The sequence below is a fragment of the Equus quagga genome, chromosome 13 (assembly GCF_021613505.1).
Source record: "Equus quagga isolate Etosha38 chromosome 13, UCLA_HA_Equagga_1.0, whole genome shotgun sequence".
Taxonomy (NCBI): domain Eukaryota; kingdom Metazoa; phylum Chordata; class Mammalia; order Perissodactyla; family Equidae; genus Equus; species Equus quagga.
In genome coordinates, this window is record NC_060279.1 from 18828298 (window position 1) to 18850846 (window position 22549).

A 22549-nucleotide genomic window follows, 5' to 3' on the forward strand; every position below is an offset into this window, starting at 1 on the left:
ATTTTCTAAAATTTCTTTCTTCACACAGCTTCAAGCTCCTTGTCCAAAGGAAAACAACCTTTCTGATTAAGGCGCCATCACATAAGCTGACAGACTTATAGATTATTTGAGTATCTCCACAACTCTGCATAATTTCACTTGACATTCACATGACATTATCAACTCAACAGTGTGAAAGATTTATTTAGAAGCAAAGATCAGAACATCTTAAATTCCAAAGGCTTCTATTTCAGACTTACTGTGTAATGATTCTATCACAATATTTGAGGGCGTATGCTATGAAATTTATAAAATAAGGAAATTCAAGAAGAATCAAACCTACCACAAGAGTGTCCAAAGAATCAATCAGTGTCAGGGAAAATCTAAGAAACAAGTACAGCGAGATACAAAACATTAGAATTCTGAATATTTTATCCATGAATGTATAAGCTGATGTATCTACATCCTATTGACTGATAGTTTCTACCAATTAGTACTTCCACACATCTATGGTACAGTGTAACTCATAAAGCACTGAAAGAACCTGAAACGCCTTCACATTACATTTATGTTCAGCATATCTACATATCTTTCAAAATGAACAGAAATATTCATTAGCTCTTTTTATTTTTTATTTTATTTACTTATTTGTTTTTTGTGAGGAAGATCGTCACTGAGATAACATCTATGCCGATCTTCCTCTATTTTCTATGTGGGACACAGCCACAGTGTGGCTTGATGAGCGATGTGTAGGTCTGCACCCAGGATCCAAACTCGTGAACCCCAGGCAGCCGAAGCAGAGTGTGAAAACTGAACCACTACACCACCGGGCCAGCCCTTCATTAGCTCTTTTTAAAGCAAATAAAAATATTAAAGCATCAACACCTTACAACGTGTCAATGACTTCATAAACATTTTAAAAGTGACATCCATCTTAATAAACAACTTTTCACTGATCTGAGAGGTAAACTATTTAATTTGTTATAAAAGATAACAGAAAGGAATAAGGGAACTTAATTTAATACTTAAAGCAGTCTTTGAAATTTAACCAATCCCCAGAAATCCGAATGTAAACTGTCTCTAAGTCTAAGACTTGGGAACTTTGAGATGCCATGCCCATACTCACTTTCCTAAGGCATCATCGACATCACCCCGACTTGGCTCCTGGCCTCTAACACGACCTCTGCAGGTTAAAGGCATGAGTTCATCAGCTGGGTAAGCATGTTCCTGCAAGGAAAATCTTAGTGAGTCACTAAGGAAAATAAGAGAAAGCACACATCATTTAGAGAACACAACCGTTTCACAGTTATAAAAAAAAAAAAAAAAGAAAAAGTAACATAAAAGTTAGTCAAAAGTTCTACCATCCTTACAGTCTACGAAATCTTTAAAAAAAATTTTAGTTAATATAATACATGCTTGAAAGAAGAACAATACAAGAAAATATTTCTTTAAAAATCTGATAATCTGCTTCCCCTCTGCCTAATCTCACTCCCCAGAGGTAACTACTGCTAAGATTGGCATTTACCCTTTCAGACTTATCCACATACATTAAAATACATGCACATATATCATGTAAAAATTTTATTTACAAACAAGTGCTCCTGCCATATGCACGCATTGCTCTAAAATTTGTTTACTTAAATCAAAGTGGGATTTTTCCATGCTAGAATTTTTAGATGTGTTTTATTCTTTTTAATAACTGCAAAGTGATAATTGAATATTAGCTAACATTATTGAGTATTTATGTTCTAAGCAGTGTTCTATACACTTTAGTTCATTTAATTATCACACAACCCTCTGAAATAGATTCAATTATCTCCATTCTGCCGATGAGAAAACTGAGGCCCAGAGAAGTTAAGTAAGCCTACATCACACAACTAGGAAATGGTGGATGCAGAATTCAAATCTGGTAGCCTGACTTCAGAGCCTGTAATCTTCAGAGTACCTAATCCTCACAGTATTCCAAAGTACAGATATGTTAAAATTTACTTATTTACTTCTCTATTGATGAACATATAGGTTGAACTCAATTTTTCACTATGTAAACAATATTACAATAAACATTTATATGCATATATATTTTGTACATATGCTTCTATTTCTATGGATTAAGTCCCTAGAAACAAACCAAAGTATGGATATTTAATTTTTTTTTTTTAAAGATTTTATTTTTTCCTTTTTCTCCCCAAAGCCCCCGGTACATAGCTGTATATTCTTCGTTGTGGGTTCTTCTAGTTGCGGTATGTGGGACGCTGCCTCAGCGTGGTTTGATGAGCAGTGCCATGTCCGCGCCCAGGATTCGAACCAACGAAACACTGGGTCGCCTGCAGCGGAGCGCGCGAACTTAACCACTCGGCCACGGGGCCAGCCCCTGGATATTTAATTTTTGATAGCTACTATCAAACTGAAGACACCAATTTATACTCTCCCAATACTCTCACTAACATAGGAGATGATCAATGGTTTACATCTTGCCAATCTCCTGGATAAAAATTGTATCTCAAGTTTCATTATTAGTGAGGATAAACATCTTTTTGTATCAGCCATTGCTATTTCTTTTTGGAAATGTCTGTTTATACCTTTTGTCCATTTTCTATTGATTGTCTTATTGGCCCTATACATTATGTTTGTCCTGTCTTTTGTTTGGCTTTTAACTTTGTTTGTGGTGCTTTTTACTTTCAGCTTTAAATACGAGTTAAATCTATCAGTCTCTTCCTTTACGGTTTCTGGATTTCAGGCATGGTTAAGAAGGAAATCTTGAGCCTCTGAAAACAGTACTCCTAGAATTTTTTTTTTTTAATGTCTAAATATTTACTCCATCTGGAACCTAATTTTATGATGTGAAATAGGGATATAACTGTGTTTGTCCCCCAAAACAGCCAATTTCCTAAACACCACTTTTTAAACAATCCATTCTTTCTCTAACTGCTTGAAATACAGCTTCATTTGTTCAAAACTGATACACACACACACGTTCTGTAGCCTCTATTTTGTTCTAGAGATCTATTTGCTCAATAGACCTATTTCCTACTCCTACTGTCCAACAGATCTATTTGTTTCTACAGACTTATTTCCTGCTCCAAAACCATTATCTTCATTACTCTATCTTTGCAACATGCCTTGCTACTTGGTACGGCAATTCACTCCCCCTAGTTAGTTTTCTTCAAAATTTTCTTAACGAGTTTTTCAAATTTACTCTTCTGGATAATTTCTAAATTTCCTTAAAATTCCATTGAAATTTTAATTGGAAGAGCCTAATTTGGGGAGAATTGATATCTTTACCAATTGAGTCTTCCTATCTAGGAATATACTACATCACTATATTAATTCAGACCTTTTTTTTATGAATTCCGTTTCCTCCTGTAGTTCTCACATATTTCTTAATAGGTACTTTATAGTTTGGAATACTCTTGTGAGTGGGATTTTTTCTTTTACAGAATGATCATTGACAGAGTATTTCTAGTCTAGATGATGAAGCCCAAGCAAGAATCTTCCCTCCTATCTACTACAAACACAATGAAATGCTGTATAAATTTTTTAAAAAATATTTTTAATACATAGCTGAGCTGGAGAACAAGAAAAGAAATTTTCAAGAAGCAAAAGTCAACAGTGGAGTGCAGAAGATGAAGCTGCACTGATCACAACATGGGCATTAGGAACAAAGACAGGCTTTAGTGGGAATTATGTTAATGCCCAAAGGGTATGAGAGTCGATGCTGTTGGCCCTGCATACACGGCCATAAGCCAGAGAAGCAGGTTCTTTAAGTTGGGTAGTTGCCTCAGTGATACTGACCTGGAACATCTCCACCCACTGGCTGTGAGTCTTAACAGAAAAGGACAGAAACAAGAAAGACCTGCTGAACTTTATATTTTCTTCACCAGGAAAGAGTCCCTAAAAGCTTCCTCTAAAATTAATAAGATATGATTATGAGAAACATTTAGAGGTTAGAATCACTGTGTTTACATATTTCAAATTTAGACAATATTTACTGACTCCTTGCCAAGAATAACAGAATTAATATACTCATACAACTTAGTATTTTGGTCAATTATGTTATTATAAGAAATCTTCGCTTTGTATGGATTCACTATACACAAGTTTCCACAATTTAGTTAAATAAACCTCCAATAACATGGTTCAATTTTCAGTTACCACTGTATATTACCTGCAAAAAACTGCATAAAATACAAACTTTGGTGCTGGTTCTTCAATCCACAAATCACGATGCAAATAACAGATGCTCACAACAAACAGTGATGAATCGCATCACTTTTTCAAAAATCTGTCAGTGATTGATCACTGTGTATCTATTTATTCGTTCACACATAGACAGCAAGCATGGAGTTGTCTCCTTGTCACCCAGTGATAATCCTACATGACAGTTTGACAACTTACAAGAACAGATAATCAAAAGAGGAAATTAGATAAGAAGAACATAAGTTAAGCAAAGAAATGAAGTGATAACACTAAAAGTGAAATTCAAATTGAACTTAAATGGGGTTATAGAAGAAATAGCTGACTAAGGAATGTTGATACTGCGGTCATCTGAGACTCTAGACATGAGCCAGAGGAACTCGGTGAAGGTCAAATTGTCTACATAGATGAAGAAAGTGGTTGCGACAAAAAGGACAAAGATGTTCCAGAGGAAATGATGTCTGCAAAAACTTTTCCATTAAAGGAATCCCCAGAGATATTTCATGACACAGAGTGCAAAGGATAAAATTCTGGAAGCTGATTCAAACTTTGAAAGGAGCAGGACAATTCACAAGGTACGGAAAAGATGTATGCTCCATCACACAGTGAGTTATACCATGTGATGAAGGCAAGCAAGGAGAGCGTTGTTCAAACTTCCCAAGTTTTTTGCAAAGAAACAATACTTTTCCAAAGTCTCTAATATTTTGAATTATTCTATACTAAATATTAGTTTTCCTATTTTAAAAATTTCTCTGTAGGGCCAACGCTGTAGTGGTTAAATTCAGCACACTCTACTTTGGTGGCTGGGGTTTGGTTCCCAGGCACAGACCTACACCACCTGTCTGGCAGTGGCCATGCCGTGGCGGTGGCTTACATACAAAAAGAGGAAGATCGGCATCAGATGTCAGCTCAGGCAAATCCTCCTCAGCAAACAAACAAACAAAAAAATTCTCTGTACATGTATAACCATCAGAAAGAGAATTTTTAATGTTTTGACAAAGATTTTTAAAGGTTTATAATATTTGTAATCTAGTCTGGAACCATAATTCCCACAATTGTTAGTGTCAGAATTCTACTTGAGTGGATTCAACGCACAACATTTTTCTATGGCTTCTCCATCCCTGAGATTTTATTCTGATTGATCTCTTGTCGCCTGGACTTTGTCCTTGCATAGTTTATTTTTGTTTGTTTATTGTAAGAGAGTCATCTGTATCGTTATTTCTCTAGTATTCCTGGGTTAGGCTGTCTCTTGCCTTACACTTGAAAAACAATCTGAATGGTTATAAAACGCCTGAGATACATATTCTTTCATTCAGAAATTTGGAGATCCCATTCCTCACACTCAGCAAGCACTCACTGAGTACTGCTAAGGCAAAGTTTCTAAGACTAGTCTGATCTTTCATACCTTCAATATGACTTGCTCCTCCTACACCTGCATGTCCACATGATTCTTAATTCTTGAAGTTCAGCAAAAATATTCCTGATTCCATGTCCAACTCTATTCTACCGCCTCTCACTAAACTCAATTATCTAAATTCCAAACTCAGCACATTAGCAGCAGAAAAATAGAATAGAGGCCAGGAATACTAAACACACGGTCAACAGAAAAAGACCAAAAAAAAAAAACCACCCAAAATTAAAGTAGGCTAAAGAACACAAAAAGCATTAAAGATTGCAACTTTTCAGGTCTTTTAAAAAGTTCAATGCTCTATCATGATTTATTTCCTAAGGAAAGGATTCCAGCCAACAAATGTTTCAATATATTTAGAATCCACATTCAGCTGCTAAATTCTGAATTCAATATTTTGTAATTTTAAATTACATATAATTTTTTTGTATAAATTCCAAATAACTTTTACATATCTTTTACATGTCAAGTTTCTAACTACTTTTTTCAGTGTTAATGCCAATAGAACTGTGATTTCCCAGAGTACACACTATTTTTTACTGCTGTATAGTTTCATATTTAATGCATATAACACTCAGAAGTAAATGAAGAAAAGTAAAATTTTTTTAAACTTCATGTATTTTGAAAGATACTTTGTAAGAGATCATTCGAATGTTAATTTGACTGTAGAGTACCTTACTATTTAAACCACTACTCAGAAACCTTCATACTACTATTTTTAGGGTTTTGCAAAACACCTTGTCTGAAATTAAATATGAAACTCAAACCCTAAGCTTATCCAGATGAGAAAAATATTAATAGCAATTGCAAACCAGAATAATCAAATAAGAGAGTTTGAACCAGGTGCAAAACTACTCTACATTCCCGTTTCAAGATTAAAGACGAAAACAAAACCACAGCCTCTTCTTTGCGTTAACCACAAAGCAAACTACAGTTGGTTTGCATAAATCCAGAGCAATGCATACGTGGCAAATAAACAGGTGTATTATGCTTCAAACATCCTGGCTACTGGGGGTACAGTAATACTTTCCCTTCACAATGTATTGGCAGAACTAGAGATAAGTAATTCATATTGCTATGACTCAGTGCCACGAAAAACGTTTAATAATTATCACTCGGCAATAAAGCGCAGATGATCAAACAGTCCCATATAAACGAAGCAGAAGCAAAGCTAAAAGCAAGAGCAAAAACATACAGTAAAACACAGACTCTCCACATCAGAGCGTAATCTACCGGAGTTTTGAGGTGATATAACCCTGCCCTAAAACACTCAAGTCAAAGTAGCCTCAAAAACTGACTTTTTAGTAAAACCAATCCAAAAATCAGGCAATGGGAAGAGACTTTATTCTACTAAAAACAATAACAGAATAAAAGCATTATTTATAACAGTGAGCTATTGAGAATATATCTACTTAATTTCCAATAAAGTTATACACATTTTTAAATGTTTTATTCTAGATCTTATTGTTAAACTCCTCCTTCTTTGAGGCGGATAAGGTATTTCTTCCTAAAATAAAAACTAAGCGATATTTTTTCCATACACATATGGATGGCATATGCTAATTACTAATTAAACTTGCATAATTTATCAATTTTCTTTTATACTCACTTATCAGACCATTTTTCAGGTGTTTAGGATTCCATTTATCTAAACTATTAAACTATTAGATTCACTTCCTACACTCAACATTTATTGTCCCTCTAGGTAGCATATTTTATGGAATGCTTCTCAACACTGAGAAGAAACAACTAGCAGAAGTGCAGCTCTCAAAAGATTTTAAATTAATCAGTACAGAGCAGAGTGTCAGCATACTTTAAGTTTGTGCTCAAACTTAGGTGAGACCAAAGGTTTCAAATTCTTCAATATATCTTAATTTGGTTTTGATCAATGATAAAACAAATTGAACTTACGAAATAATGTTATATGAAATAAACAAATGATAATTAATGTTATAATGAAATTAAGTCCTGCTAGTAACAGATTTTTTTAGGAAGATTGTAATCAAGAGACATAGAAAAAGTATTTGACAAAATTCAATACTCTGTAATGATGAAAATTCTCAGTAAACTAGAAATAGAAAAGAACTTAACCCAATATAGGGCATCTATGAAAAACCAACAGCTACCAAGACCCTTCAGAGTGAAAGGCTGACTGCCTTCTCCTTACAATTAGGAGCAAGGCGAGGATCTTACCATTTCTTTTCACCATAATACTAGAAGTCCTAGCCACTGCAAGAAGAAGAAATAAAAGGCAAACAGATTGGAAAGAAAGAAAGAAAAGTCTCTTTGTTTGCAGATGACATGGCTGACCATGTCGAAAATCCTAAAGAATCTACCCAAAAAAGCTAATAGAAATAGTAACTGAGTTTAGCAAGGTTGCAGGATATAAGGTTAATAGACAAAAAGTTATCGTATTTCTGTGTAACATCAATAGACAAATGAAAATTAACAGTTGAAAAACTATAATTTACAATAGCATCAGAATAACTGATCTGAATGATCAAGCTAAAATTATAAAAGACCTAGAAGAAAACAAGAAAATCTTTGTGATCCTGGGCTAGGCAAATATTTTTAGGTAGGCTATAAAAGACATGAATCATAAAAGAAAAAAGGATAAATTGGACTTGATCACAATTTAAAAGATCTGCACTTAGGGGCTGGCCCGGTGGCGCAGTGGTTAAGTTCGCACGTTCCACTTCGGCGGCCCAGGGTTCACCAGTTCAGATCCCGGGTGCGCACATGGCATCGCTTGGTAAGCCACGCTGTGGCAGGTGTCCCACATATAAAGTAGAGGAAGATAGGCACAGATGTTAGCTCAGGGCCAGTCTTCCTCAGCAAAAAAGAGGAGGATTGGCAGTGGATGTTAGCTCAGGGCTAATCTTCCTCGAAAAAAAAAAAAAATAGAATAGTTTTGGGGCTGGCCCTGTGGCCAAGTGGTTAAGTTTGTGCGCTCCGCTTCGGCGGCCCAGGGTTTCACAGGTTTGGATCCTGGGTGTGGACATGGCACTGCTCATTGGGCCACACTGAGGCAGCGTCCCACATGCCACAACTAGAAGGACCCACAGCTAAAAAATATATACAATGATGTACTGGGGGGCTTGGAGGAGAAGAAGGAAAAAAAAAAATCTTTAAAAAAATAAAACATCTGCATTTCAAGACGTTAAAAAAATTAAAAGGCAAAGCACAGACTGAAAGAAAATATCTATAAAACACATATGTGATAAAGGACTGATATCCAGAATATACAACTCTTACAACTCAGTAATAAATGATAAATGACCTGATTTTAAAATGGGCAAGAGATTTGAACAGACACTTCATCAAAAAAAAGATACATTAAACATAGAAAGATTTTCAACATGATTAGTCATTAGGAAAAATCACAACAAAATACCACTATATACCCACTAGAATGGCTAAAATTAAAAAGACTGAAAATACCAAGTGTTGGAGAGGATGTGGAATAACTGAAACTCTTAATACATTGCCGACAGGGAATGGAAAATGTTACAGCCACTTCAGAAAAGTTTAGCAGTTTCTTATAAAGTTAAACTTACCCTTCCCATATGACCTAGCCATCCCATTCCTAGGTGGGAAACATGAAATGTATGTCCACATAAAAATTTGCCTTCACAGGTTCACAGGAGTCTTCTTAATAATAGCCAAAGACCAGAAACAAGCCAAATATTTATCAACTGGTGAATGGATAAACAAATTGTATTCTATCAAATCAACTGAATACCACTGAGCAATAAATAGGAACTACGATATATCCAACAACACAGATAAATCTCAAAAGCATCAAGCTAAATGAAAGAACCTGAATCAAAAAACTACATACTCTATGATGCCATTTATGTGAAATCCCAGAAGAGGGAAAACTATAGTGACAAAAAGCAGATCACAATGGTTGCTAGAGGTCAGAGGTGGGGAAAAGGAACTAACTGCAAAGGAGCATGAGGAAGCCTTGTGGGGTGATGGAAATGTTCTACATCATGACTGCGTCAGTAAACAACTGTATACAACTGTCCAATCTCCGAATCGTGCACTTCAAATCTGAAATGTTTTGTCTATAAATTATAACTAATTAAACAGAAAGACTTGGTTCTACTGAGTTGAAATCCTATATAGAGTATCAAAGTGTGGTAATAAAACATTATGAGAGGACACTATAGGATTTCTTATGTCATTTTGGCAAAGTTTTAGGATGTTCTAAAAGTAGACGCCAAGGAATAATGGTTAACAAAAGGCAGTCTCACCATGCCTACATACAAAAAGACATATAAACGTAAATCTTCCCTCCTCCCAGCCATTAGTACCACTTCTAAACTACTTTATTTGCAGAATTACTCTATTTGATAACAAACTATCAGAAAGAAACATTAGGTACGCAGTTTCAAGCGGGGAATATGAAAAAGTTCTGGAGATGGATGGTGACGGTTGCTCAACAAAGTGGCTGCTCTTAACGCCACAGAACTGCACACTTAAAGATGCTGAAAGTGGTAAATTTTACGCTATGTATATTTTACTCTAAGAAAAAATGTTTCACAAAAGAAACATTAGGGAAAAATAAGTAAATCTAAGAAAAGTTACACAAATCTAGAAATCCACAAGGAAGTTACATTTTAAAACAGTTCCTTTAGTTTGAATGATAAAGACTAATCTGCTGTTTCTTTGAGCTGTGCTCTCACAAAACCAAGCTTAAAAGTGGCTACTAGGTATGATTCTACTAGTTAAAGGAAATGGTGCTTACCAACTCTCTTAAAGTTTACTTCTAATTTTTAGGGCTCTACCAAAGAACAGCTTTTGCTTATGACAGTTTGAGCTGTCTACAGCAGACAGGAAAAATACTGGAAGAAAAAGATTAGATCAGAGAGCCCAGATACTAAACGGTTCTGCATTTGGTGGCCTAAATACATGTCATTTTGTCATCTAAATCAATCTGCAAACTGACCTGAGCACAAATACTAAGAACATGCTAACAGAAACCCTAAAGTGGCTCTGGTCTGGGGTTAAATAAGGTCATACAAGAAGTGCCAAAACAAACATCAAATTTCATGTTATTTGTGGAAAAGAGAAAGCCATCTGTGCAACTCACTGTGGATAATCTGCAATCTGATTGGGGCTAGATTTGCCAAATGGAGTCATCATAATGTTAATATTTATGCCAATAATTGATAAAGTCAGAAAATTCCTGGATGTACACCAAAGGATGGCAGAGATGACTTATCTACCTAAAGCTGGCAGGGCATTATTATTGAAAAACAGCATGAACAGAACCTGGGGAATCAAAAAAGGAAAAGGAGGGGCCAGCTCCATGGCCAAGTGGTTAAGATCGCCCGCTCCACTGCAGCGGCCCAAGGTTCAGATCCTGGGCGCAGACATGGCACCCCTCGTCAGGCCACGTTGAGGCGGCGTCCCACATCCCACAACTAGAAGGATCTGCAGCTAAGATATACAACTGTGTACAGAGGGGTTTGGGGAGATAAAGCAGAAAAAAAAAAAAAAAAAGATTGGCAACAGTTGTTAGCCCAGGTGCCAATCCTTAAAAAAAAAAAAAAAAAAGGAAAAGGAAAAACAAGCTCAAAGGGTATATGCCTAAAACAGGAAAGAATGTGTGTTTTAAGGAAGTTCTATGCACAATCTGGGGAAGAAGTTCTGAGTTAAAGCCTAGATGAATTTTAGGAGGGCAGTTTTAACCTCAGGCAGAAAATGAATAATGATAATAGGAGTGATAGCAGCAGCTGAGTTAGTAGCAGTAACAGTAAATTCTTCCATAGTGTTTCCTATTTGCTGGACACTAGTCCTAAGCACTTCCGTTGTATTAGCTTGTTTAACCCTTATAACAACATTGGAAGGCAGGCAACCCATTTAGAGAGATGAGGAAACAGGCTCAGGGAGATTAGGAACTTTCCCATTGTAACCCAGCTGGTAGGTGGCAGAGCCACCTCAGGGTGTCCTGCTCCATTTCCAGAGTTCTTGCTCTTAATCCTATTACACTGCCTTCTCTGGAAAATACCATTGTTCTCCTGGGAACCAAAAAGGTTAAAAGGAATTGCTCTAATTGTAGACTAGACTAGACTAATCTTAAAAAGAATGAGAGATGAAAAGCTTTCTCGATTTATTAAAAGCCTACCATATGCCAGGCATTTTACATTTTAACATCGCAGGCAACTAACTACAACAAACTAGAGTTATAGATCCCAAAATTAACCATTAACTTGTATTTTTATGAAGTGTATTGAGTGATTTCTTTGAATTTAAAAGGTAAGGATATACCACAATAATCAAATGCAAAAAAAAAAAACCATTATTGATTACATCTTCACAACAATTCAATTCAGTTCTTTCCAAAAAACATTTAATAAGTATTTCCATACCAGGCATGCTACTAGGCACAGGACATATAAAAGATGAATCTATTAAACATTAAAGAAAATGGTTCCTGTTCTCAAAAATCTTACAGCTTATAATAACCCTTTGCAATTATCCCCATTTTACACAGGAAGACACTTCTTAGGGGGTTAAATGGTCTGTTTAAGGTCCAAGCTACTAATGGCTGTGATAGGATTTGAACACAAACTCGTCTAACTTCAAAACCTATGTAGACTTGTAGTCTACAGCAAGCTAATAGTGTTTCTGAGTATAGGAACTAGAAAAAATGCTCAACTGACTTCAAACAACAAACACAGGGCACTTGGTCTCTGTTTAATATTTTAGAACTGCTTCATGTTAGTTGAGAACTTGAAAAGGGGAAGTGTGCATTCTAGACTAAATCTTGGGTTACAAACCTCACATAAATTGAGCATAGCACAAGTACATTGCGAGAGTCATTCATGTTGTAAAATAGTTGAACATTTTAAAATATGGATGGCAGCGCACTGCAGATGGGTGTGACTCCACTGGAAGATGGAAGCAGGTGTTAATTCCAGGAGTTCCCAGTCTTTGGAGTTGAAATCTCTCTCCTTTAGATCTTGCAGGTAGGTAAGTGTAACAGAAAGTTACCCAGTTAGGATCCAATTAAGAGCAAGTGGACCGGGAAGTCCTCTGAAGGCTGCCCTCAGTACCTGCTCTGTCACAAATGCATTTATTAAGAGCATTCTATAGTAGGGAAAAATGTATTGAAGCAACAGTCTGCTCTTTACCTAATAAGGGACGAGATAGTAAAGATACTGTGCTTTACAAAGAGAAGATCTTATTCACAGTGAGATGTATTGAACCAATCCAGCTATATACCATTTTATTCAACTTTGGAACCAAAAGTACGCTTTTACTAGAGGACTAAGGTTTGAGAGTGTAGCATGGATCCACTTGGCCACCTTAAAACCATTAGCCTAGATTTGTTAAATTATGCTTTACCCAAATTGGATTAACCAGGGATAAATGATTTTGAAATATAAAGGGAATGGCTGAAGTTTTGAGAAATGAATTTAAAACTGTGTTTCCAATACAGTTAAAAACACCTCAAACTTCATCACCATCATATTCTAAAAACATTTATTAAGAACTCAATATACTCTTAAAAATGTACAATATACGACAACCAGAAGGACCCACAACTAAAATATACAATATTTAAAAATACAAAAATGCATAAAGTATATGTACTTAGATGTTCATAAAGATAATGTGAACGTATTAAGATATTTGAGTAATACATAATGAAAAATGGATTCATAGAATCAGTTGAAAAATATTTAAAGCAGAATCAAAGTTAGTTCTCTGCCAAACTTTCCCCAAATACATTTTTTATAGGCCTTAATCATAAAAGAAAATCTGCTGACATATTTTAAAACATAAAAACAGGGTCATAGGAGTAATTCTCAGAATAATTTGATTACACTCTTCCAAATTACACAAATTCACCTGTAAAATCTTTTGAACTCTAAAATTTGCTTGCTAGTTTATCTTTTTAAAAATTAAAATTGTTTTACAGTTTAAGATCATTTTATTGAGGGGCAAAAGTCAGGGAGAGGTGTGGGGCAGCTCCAGCACCCCCAGACCTCCCAAGGGGAACACACCCTCCTTCCTACTTCCTGCTCCCCAGGTGGCTCTCCCTGTACAATGGGGATTAAACTTTTAATTGTGTAATATAAAATTTGCCATTGTTACCATTTTTAAGTGTAAGTTCACTGTTGTGCAACAGATCTCCAGACCTTTTCCATTTTGCAAAACTAAAACTGCTATTTCATCAATGAGCACTAAGATATTTTAAAACTACATGGATCAGCACATCTAGAAAGCAAAATATATTCAACTCAAAGCCCATTATGAGGACATAATTTGGACAGAGACTAGGTGATAGTTTGTCTCCTTTAAGCAACGGTTTTCTTCATAGAGCATATCAAATGATGCTGGAAACAGTTCTTTTTAAGAGAATAATTTCTCTTAAGGCCAGAGACAACATCTTATTCATATGCATCCAAGATATCTAGCTATATAAGGCACTCCATAAACATTGTTGACAGCATCAAAGGAGACTGCTTAAATACAAAGTTGCATAATCTAATTCAATTTATTCTTACCTATTCAACAAAATGGTTCTCTAAAAATCACTGCCAGGAATGCCATTAGCCTATGTTTGCACTGTTTGTCAAAAACTTCCCTTAAAAAAATGTGCTATTAATTCAGGTTTCAAAATTGCCAGTTGACTGTGCTCACATAATAATCAGTTCACATAAACGGTCTGTAAAGATAAGCTTTCTACTTACCATATAGTTACCATAAGCATGATCAAACATTTCCAGTACTTGATTCCTAATTTTAAAAGAGCAGAAATGGAAAACAGTTAAGTATATTCTATTCATCGTCTTTCAAAAAGTTAATGCTCCTTCATAAACATACACCAATAAAAAACAAAAGAAAAGTTTATTTAGAAAGGGACCTAAACAGCCAGGAAATACACCAGCAGTAGTAGATAAGCTTTCAAGAACCACACAGAACTGGGCCAAACTTTTACTATTCCTAGCAATTTACGTAAACTTCATCTTATAATTTTTCCTCAGTAAACTGATGAATGATGCCATGTCAGGCAGAGAGAAGCAAATCTGATGCTGAGAAACAACTATGTCTTAAAATTATTTAAAATATCTGTCTTGAAAGGGGGAATATTGCTGGAGAGCCCCAAAAGAAGTAAATCTTGTTACCATTTATTGCTTGTACTATATATTCTACTGAAAAAGAGAGGTAGGTATGTATGTGTATTGATCTGAAATAAAAATACTCTGTCAAGCCTCTGCCTTTCCTCTTAAACTGAATAAAATTACTAATGCCTAGGTTAATACATATTTATTAATACATGTCTGTCACATTTTCAAAAGATACATTTTATGATTTTGTGACATACTCTGTACTCCTTTAAAACCTGTCAAAAGTCAAATAAATAATATTCACCTCTAAAATGAGAAAACTAGTCCTCAAAAAGAGATCTGTGTGTTTTGGCTAACTCTGTTTCTCAAAATCCCCAAGACAACTGTTTAAAATGGAGATTTCTGATGCCCACATCAAATTTACTAAGTCAAATCTGAAAGGTTGGGACCAAGGAATAGTCTTTCAATTAAACTCTCTCAAGTTTGGGGGCTTGAGGGCTACAGGAAAAACCACAAAAGTTAATGCTATGGCTAGACAAGGCCAAATCTCTCAATAAATAGTAAAGGAAAAACAGTTTATTAATCTTTTACTAACTCTTACTGCTATTCCCAAAGTTGCAAACACTAATGGCAAGAATTAAATAAAGTGTTAAAGAAAATGCTGATATTTTTATTTTGTCTCCTGTTATACTGCAATTGCCATTCTAAAAACTGTAATCATGGATGATGAAACAGTGGTAATAATGGAGCTAGCAGACAGAAAAGGACAAATTTCCAGATGCTGGCTACAAAGACCAACAAAATCAAGTACACTCAAACCTGTGAACTGAATAAATTAAATCTTGACAACTTTTTATGAATAATCATCATTTAAAAACACCTAATCAGGGCGCTGGCCTGGTAGCGCAGCAGTTAAGTTTGCACACTCTGCTTTGGCGGCCCAGGGTTCGCCAGCTCAGATCCCTGGTGCAAACCTATGCACCACTTGTCAAGCCACGCTGTGGCAGCATCCCACATATAAAGTAGAGGAAGATGGGCCAAGGATGTTAGCTCAGGACCAGTCTTCCTCAGTAAAAAGAGGAGGATTGGCAGCAGATGTTAACTCAGGGCTAATCTTCCTCAAAAAAAAAAAGAAAAAGAAAAAGAAAAACAACCCAACTAATCATTAAAAACAAGATCTTATCACTTTGTTAAAATACTAATTCTTTATGTGCTTATATGTATGATAGAATACAGATCAAGTTACCTCTGAAAATTATAGAATATCTTAAAGAATCCTCCTAGACATTTCTTTATTAAATTGCAGATGATAAAGATTTCTCAAATTAACTAATAAAAAAAGTTAAAATTTCGCTTTCAAGCACTCATATCAATAAATGGAACATGGAAATTCTTCTTTTTCCTTCCTCTGAAATGGAATTAATACAAGATTATTGCCAAGCTGTAGAAATTCCTATAATTGGTAATGGTAGTGCCCAGACACATGTATTCCAGATAACATAAGCTTTAACTTATTAATCCAACTTAGCAAGCATTCAATTTCCAAGATTATGAATAAATCATGATTGCATACAAGGAGACATTATTTTCCAATCCTTACACTTATGCAGCACATGATCACCAAATTTCACAACACATACTTCAAAGTGGAGATATTTAGCATCCACTGGAGTGCTTTCTCTCTGTTATTTAAACATATAAATCCTAACAAAGTCATACTTAAATACAGAATGGTAGAATAATTACTATATTAAACCGAAAAAAATGTTTCTATAAGGTCATATATCTGTTCAACAACTGGATAAAAATGTATTGCAAATCAGATCCACAGTTCAAAAAGTATGTCTCTTCCTGCATTTTGAAATTTCTATAAATCAGCTTTTTCTAAAGCTACATTGCCTGTCAATGTGCTACAGAAATTGAACTGTTTTATACTTCACTTTTTTAAGTGAAAAGATTGAGAACTGCTGTAACATTTCAAACACAAAAACAAAAAACAACATATTCCAGGAAGCCTAAAACTACATATGACCATGTAAACAATTTCAAGTGAGCAAATGCTTACTACCCATGACAGCTCCAGTCTTTATCGCAAGTTTGGTTTGGTGGGGTAGGAAAAGCGGTGGGGCATTTTCTGCTTTTTATCATAAATCACTATTTGGGCTTTTAAAAAAAATCGCACAGGTAAACCTAATGAATCAGAGTTCCGTCTCCGGAAAATTCCCAAAGGGGAAAGCAGTCAAGCACTTGAGTATTTGTGGTTTACAGCTCTTGACTCTTACTCTACTCTTACTCTGGAGTAAGGCGATCTAAATTAACAAGCCTAAACAGCTGTCATTTCACTTTCATAAATGATCTCAAAACTTGAGCTGATATCTCAAGCCAAAGTGGTTGGACTTTTCCAGTTAAAAATTAATTTTGGTCAAAAATGAGTTATCCAATGACTTTTCTTCAAATACAGATTTTTAATAAAAAAGGGAGAAAGGGGAGCGGTGGTCAAATAAGATTCTTGCTATCCTTGAAGCTTCTCTTTGCAGGTTCTACATAAATGCAGTGTAGCGGAGACAGCACGGGCTCTGAGGTCAGACATACCTGGGTTTGAATACTGGCTCCACCATTTACTAGCTCTGTGACTTTAAATAAGTTAACTTTGAGTCTCAACTTCCTCATCTGCAAAATGGGGATCACATCCACCTCATTAAGAAATAGGGAGGATTACAGAAGATAACATATGTCAAGTGCCTGACACAAGGTAGGGTATTCCGTGAAACAGTTTTATCAGTGATACAGTAAATTCCTAAAGAGAGAAGGTTTAAGATGCTTTGAGTTTATTGGTAATTTTGTTTTGATAGCTGATATTTCATCTTTTTTCCATCAAGTGTCCTTTATTGCTATTTTATTTAAAAACTAATACAAGACTCTTGCAATAATTTAAACAGTAAGAAGTGCATAAAATAAAACCTGATGGTTCTACCTCACCTCCATCCTAACCCCAGGAGATAATAATCTTTCCCTGTTTTTCTGAGCTTAGACAATTTCTTTTCTGTTTTTTTTTAAAATACACGGTATGATACTATACATATTATTCTGTAATCTGCAACCTGCAGTTTTTTGTTTTGTGAATATATCCCAGACAGCCTTCCAATGATCTACCCTCCCCCCTTAATGTCTGAATACTATTCCATTACATGGATGCTCCTAGGAACAGTTTCGTTCTTTCAAAATGCGCATCCTTGTACACCTGTCTCCATATTAATAGTAATTTCTGCAGAATAGATTTCCTGAGATGGGATTAGTGAATCAAAGAGTACACACAATTTAAATTTGGGGAGATCTGGTCAATAAGTTACAGCACTTGACACTCCTAGCAAGTCTTTTCTCACATTTCAACTAGCCAGTACTCTCTCCACGTGTTTTGTACTTACTAACCTGATGGCAAAAGCAGCTATCTCATTGTTTTAATCTGCGTCTATCACAATTATGAGGTTGAGCAACTTTCCATGTTTATTGACTATTAGCATTTCCTTTCCTATGAGTTAACTCTTCACACCGTTGGCCCATTCTCTACGGATTCTTGGCTTTTTTTTTATCCATTTGTGGGACCGACCGTATATCAGAAATACTGACTCTGAATTAAACGCTCTAAATACAACTGATAATTTTACGACACTTTCAAGACTGATAAAAGAACTCTGAGTAAAGTGAACAGATAAGCTTAACCGGGGCTTTTGAATAATACCATCATGTACTGTTCTATTATGAAAATGCTGTGCAAGAAAACACTGCGAGGAAATAGGAAAACGTGTCAAGCTCAAGTTCCAATGAACGCCCCCTTTTCCGTAACAGGTGTAAACACGATTTCCTTAACTACTGTGAGATCAGCAACATTTTCCCAGCTGGGAGCTCACGGGTGCTCCCGTGGTTAGAGACATCTAACCAGGTCTCCGAAGAAAAGACAACCGCAGGACTCTTCGCGCGCAGCAACACGGCTGTAGCCCCCATCACCGGCCACTGACAACGCGGGCGGCGGCCCCCACCTTCCGGAACCTGTCTACCCGGCCAAGGTCCTCGCGAGGCAACAGCCGTCTCAATCGCGACACGAGAGGCCACCGCGCGCCCGGGTCGCAATGACAGGCACCGCGCCTGTGGTCAGCCTCACGAGGAAACCCACCCCAGGCTGCCAAGCACCCTTACCCAAGCTTCTGTTTCTCCTCCCTACTCATGGGCGCGGCCCCCGCTGTCCACACGGACGTGGCCGACACCAGGCAGAGCGCGGCCGTCGCTGCCACTAGGCTCCATGGCGCTCGCTGGGGGACCGGGAACCCACAGCCCGGGCCGCCGCCGGCTTCGCTCATGGCCCCGCGGTTCCGCGCACGCGCAGCTGCTACGCCCGGCCGGTGGGACACATTGCTGGACGCTGGTGGCGAAGGGGCTGCGAGCCGTGCCGAGGGCGGGATGCGGAGTAACGCGAGCGGCTGCCGTCGCCGAACTGTTTCCCGGAGCCACCGAGCCAGTCCCTAGCGCCAGCGCTGCCACCGCCCTCCGCCCTCCGCCCTCAGCAGCCCGGAGCGCCTCCCCCAGCTTTCCGGTGTCGTAGTCTAGGAAACCGCCTCCCCCAACGCTACTTCCGGGTAGGGCCCATGATATTGAGCCTCAAGACCAATGGGGACCGGATCGGAGAGGGGCTGGCTTTGAGGACAAGAGAGGGCATTGGCCGGGAGAAGTGAGACGTGGACAAAAGGCGGTGCTGGGGAGGGACCACTCGCTTCGGCCCTTCTTGCACCCGTGAACTTGCGACCTGAAGACTACCAGTCCCGGCGTGCACTGCTTCCTCCCCGGCTGTCTGGCAGTCAGACTCCAGCCGGCTAAATTTCCACCCTGGATAGGCGCGTTGCATTCTGGGACTTGTGGTCTTCCAAGGGTCACGGGCGGGTCCCGGGATCCCGCTTCCCCCAGACCTGTGCAGCCGGCCCTCTCTCCCTTGGCTGCTGAGTTCGTAGGAACCCGTCAGCTCTTTATCCCTCTTCCTGCGAGTGCCGTTTCCCTGGGGGCTGGCTCAATGAGGTTTTCTCGTCCCCCAGGTCGGTGCTAGACCCTTTAGGGAATAGATAGCGTGGGAGTAGTCTTCTGCCCTCAGAGAGATTACAAAGCAATAACAGCAAAAATGAATTGAGCCTTTGACGGCAAAGTTCTTAGAGTTTTACTTGCGTTCTCTCATGCACACTTCTCAACTCTAATAGGTAAGTACCACCATCCCCATTTTGCAAACGCGGAAACCGAGGCTAGAGAAGTTAGGTAGCAAGCCCTCCTCACTGCTGGATGAGATTCCAACCAAGCTGCCTGACTCGGAAGCCCTTGCCTGGAACCACATCTTTGCGCGGTACAAGGATGAAGGAGGGCACGTGAGGCCTCATGCATGGTTAATAAGAGTTATCTAAAAAGCTCAGTGTAAGCAGAGTAGTGTGAGCTGCTAAGAAAGTTTAATGAAGGAGGTTGGAACTTGTGATTCGTTTTGACAGCTGAGTCTTAGGTTAATCATTGGTAAAATGACAAGTAGGTTCCTCTTGAAAAACCACGTTGTTTTTCTTGTGTGATAATTCAATAGGTAGGTGCAGAGTTTAGGAGCCTGGATGTGACCTCTATCACCACAGTCAAGCGCTCTCTCGTCCCCTCAGCAGCTTTCAGCTCTCTTTCTGGAAATTTTCTTCCTTGATTTTGACAAATAAAAATGGCAAGTGTTAGGATATATTGGGGTATATGAGGAAGCCATTTTGTGTAAACCTAATTCGACCTGGCCTTGTCTTTCCAAAAGGGACTGACCCCAGCTGTTGAGCATGCATTGTATATCTGCTTTAGATATTCCCTATGGCAAGAACAAAGGCCCTTCAGATAAAGGTGCAACTTTCCTCCCCCTCCCAAAGCTGGCATTTCTTTAAGGATTAAGCATCTTTCCTTAGGGTAGAAACTGATTGCCGTGCTCACCTGTGACCACCCAGCTCGAGACAATAGACTTGCCTCCTGCTACGCCCTCCGAGAGAGCAGACTCACTACCTGCTGTGTCCATCAAGCGCTGTGCCCACAGGGCAATCTTGTGACTATTGTGGGAGGGACATTTCAATCACATGTGAAACGTCTTGTTTGGGGGTATATAACTACTCTGTATACCTCACTTCTTTGGTGCCCTTTCTTCCTTCGGGAAGAAAGGCCCCGGGCCATGGTCCTCAGATTACAGCTCAGAGTAAACTCACCCAAATTTTCATTTATAGATTGGTTATGGATTATTTTCGTCGACAGTTTCTATCACCTTGCATCGTCTGCTTCCCTCTCTGACCTCCCATTCGGGTGACATCAATGACCTCTTCCTTCACTCCCCGTCTCTACTCCTTCCCTGCATTTTAAGGTTTTCTTTTTGTCTGTTTTTCTCTTTGTACTCAATTCCTTGGTGATTTCTTCCACTCATAGGGATTCAACCATCATATCCCTGTGGTTGATTTCTAAATCAGTATCTGTCCTGGTCTGTAAACCCACATTGCCACATCCCTAATAGAAATTCACTTCTGTCTGGCCCGAGGGTAGCTCAAATGTAATGTTCAGGACTTCAAATTAATGCATCAGAATTGACTTTAACTCATCCTCCTCCTCCATGTTTCAGGCCCAACCAGTTGCCAAATTATATAGATGGTGCTATCACTACCTTTCTTTCTACTCCCACTTCTGCTGTTTGAGCCTCGGTTACCTCTTTCCTGAACCATTGCAACTGTGTCCGAAATTATTTCCCTGCCACTCTATTTTTCGCTACATTACTACCAGAGTTGGCATTCAAGCACATCTGCCAACCCTCTGAACACATCATCTCCCTTTTACCATGGCCTTGCCCTCAAATCCTAGGCGATAACTAACAAATTTCCATGTTATTTCCCTTCTGTGCCTTTGCTCTTAATATCCCCTCTGCTATCCCACCACTTTGTCTGTAGAACAGCCATCGCCCATTAAGTCTTTGCTCAGATTCCATCTAGAGAATGCTTCCAGTCATTAGAAGTCATCCTCTCTGCTGTCTTTCCATTGTATTCCATGTCTTTATTACTGTGTTTTCAGTCTGCCACGTCCACTAGATTGCGACCGCTTGGACGGTATTAACTTTAGCTTACTCATACGTATGTTCCAAAAATCAGCACTGTGCCTCTCCTGTTATAGATGCTCAATAAATGTTGAATATATTTATTTGTTTCTTTATTCCTTCAGTTTCCTTATCTATAAAGTGGGAATAATATAGTTCTGTTATTTACCTATGTGGATGCTGTGAAAACACATGTGGTCATTTCTGTACAGTATTTACTTTTATCCCTTTTATGGACCTGCAACCCTACCTTGTTTCCATCCTGGATCCTCTTAAGCAGCTTTTACTGATGAAGTTAGTTAAATAAATAATACCTGTGAATTTTTCTTGGCTCTGGCGTAGAGAACATGACAAACTAAAGGTCAACACTAATCATCCAGTATTTGAAAACTAGGAACAAAGAAAGTAGAAAAATGGTCTGTGACCTTCAGTTATATTGAAATGTAGTCAAGTCAATTATTTGTAGTGGATTATTGGCAGTAACTCAGTTTTCTTTACCTTCCTGATGTTCCAAGCCTTTCTAAGTCAAAAGTGACTATTACTTATCATTAAGAAACAATGTCCTCAGGAAGGAGGAGTACTGGCTTTTAATGTTTAGCATTTTCTGGGTTTTTTTCCCTTGGCTTATTTGTTTGTTTTCAAGCTAACATTGCATTTTAAAAAATGTATAATGAGAACCCAGAGCATCTTTTTCTCCCTTACTGAAATTCAATTTCTAGCCAATGGTTGAGTCCATTTTTCACTAATCTTGGCAAAACCCTA

General features: G+C 37.9%; 1 protein-coding gene across 5 annotated transcripts in view; it reads right to left on the reverse strand.

Annotated features, from left to right (window-relative positions):
• The window catches only part of EDEM3 (ER degradation enhancing alpha-mannosidase like protein 3), a 64154-nt gene extending 44928 nt beyond the window's left edge, over positions 1-19226 (reverse strand). For 4 of the 5 annotated variants that reach the window (XM_046682306.1, XM_046682304.1, XM_046682305.1 and 1 more), the window contains exons 1-4: positions 18865-19226; positions 14293-14338; positions 1106-1206; positions 323-362 (exon numbers count right to left, since the gene is read on the reverse strand). In XM_046682306.1, the coding sequence (XP_046538262.1) occupies positions 323-362; positions 1106-1206; positions 14293-14338; positions 18865-19025 (348 nt within the window). In that variant the 5' untranslated portion in view covers positions 19026-19226. The remainder of the gene's footprint in view (positions 1-322; positions 363-1105; positions 1207-14292; positions 14339-18864) is intronic. The other variant, XM_046682307.1, reaches the window with a different exon arrangement.
• Positions 19227-22549: the final 3323 nt, after the last annotated feature.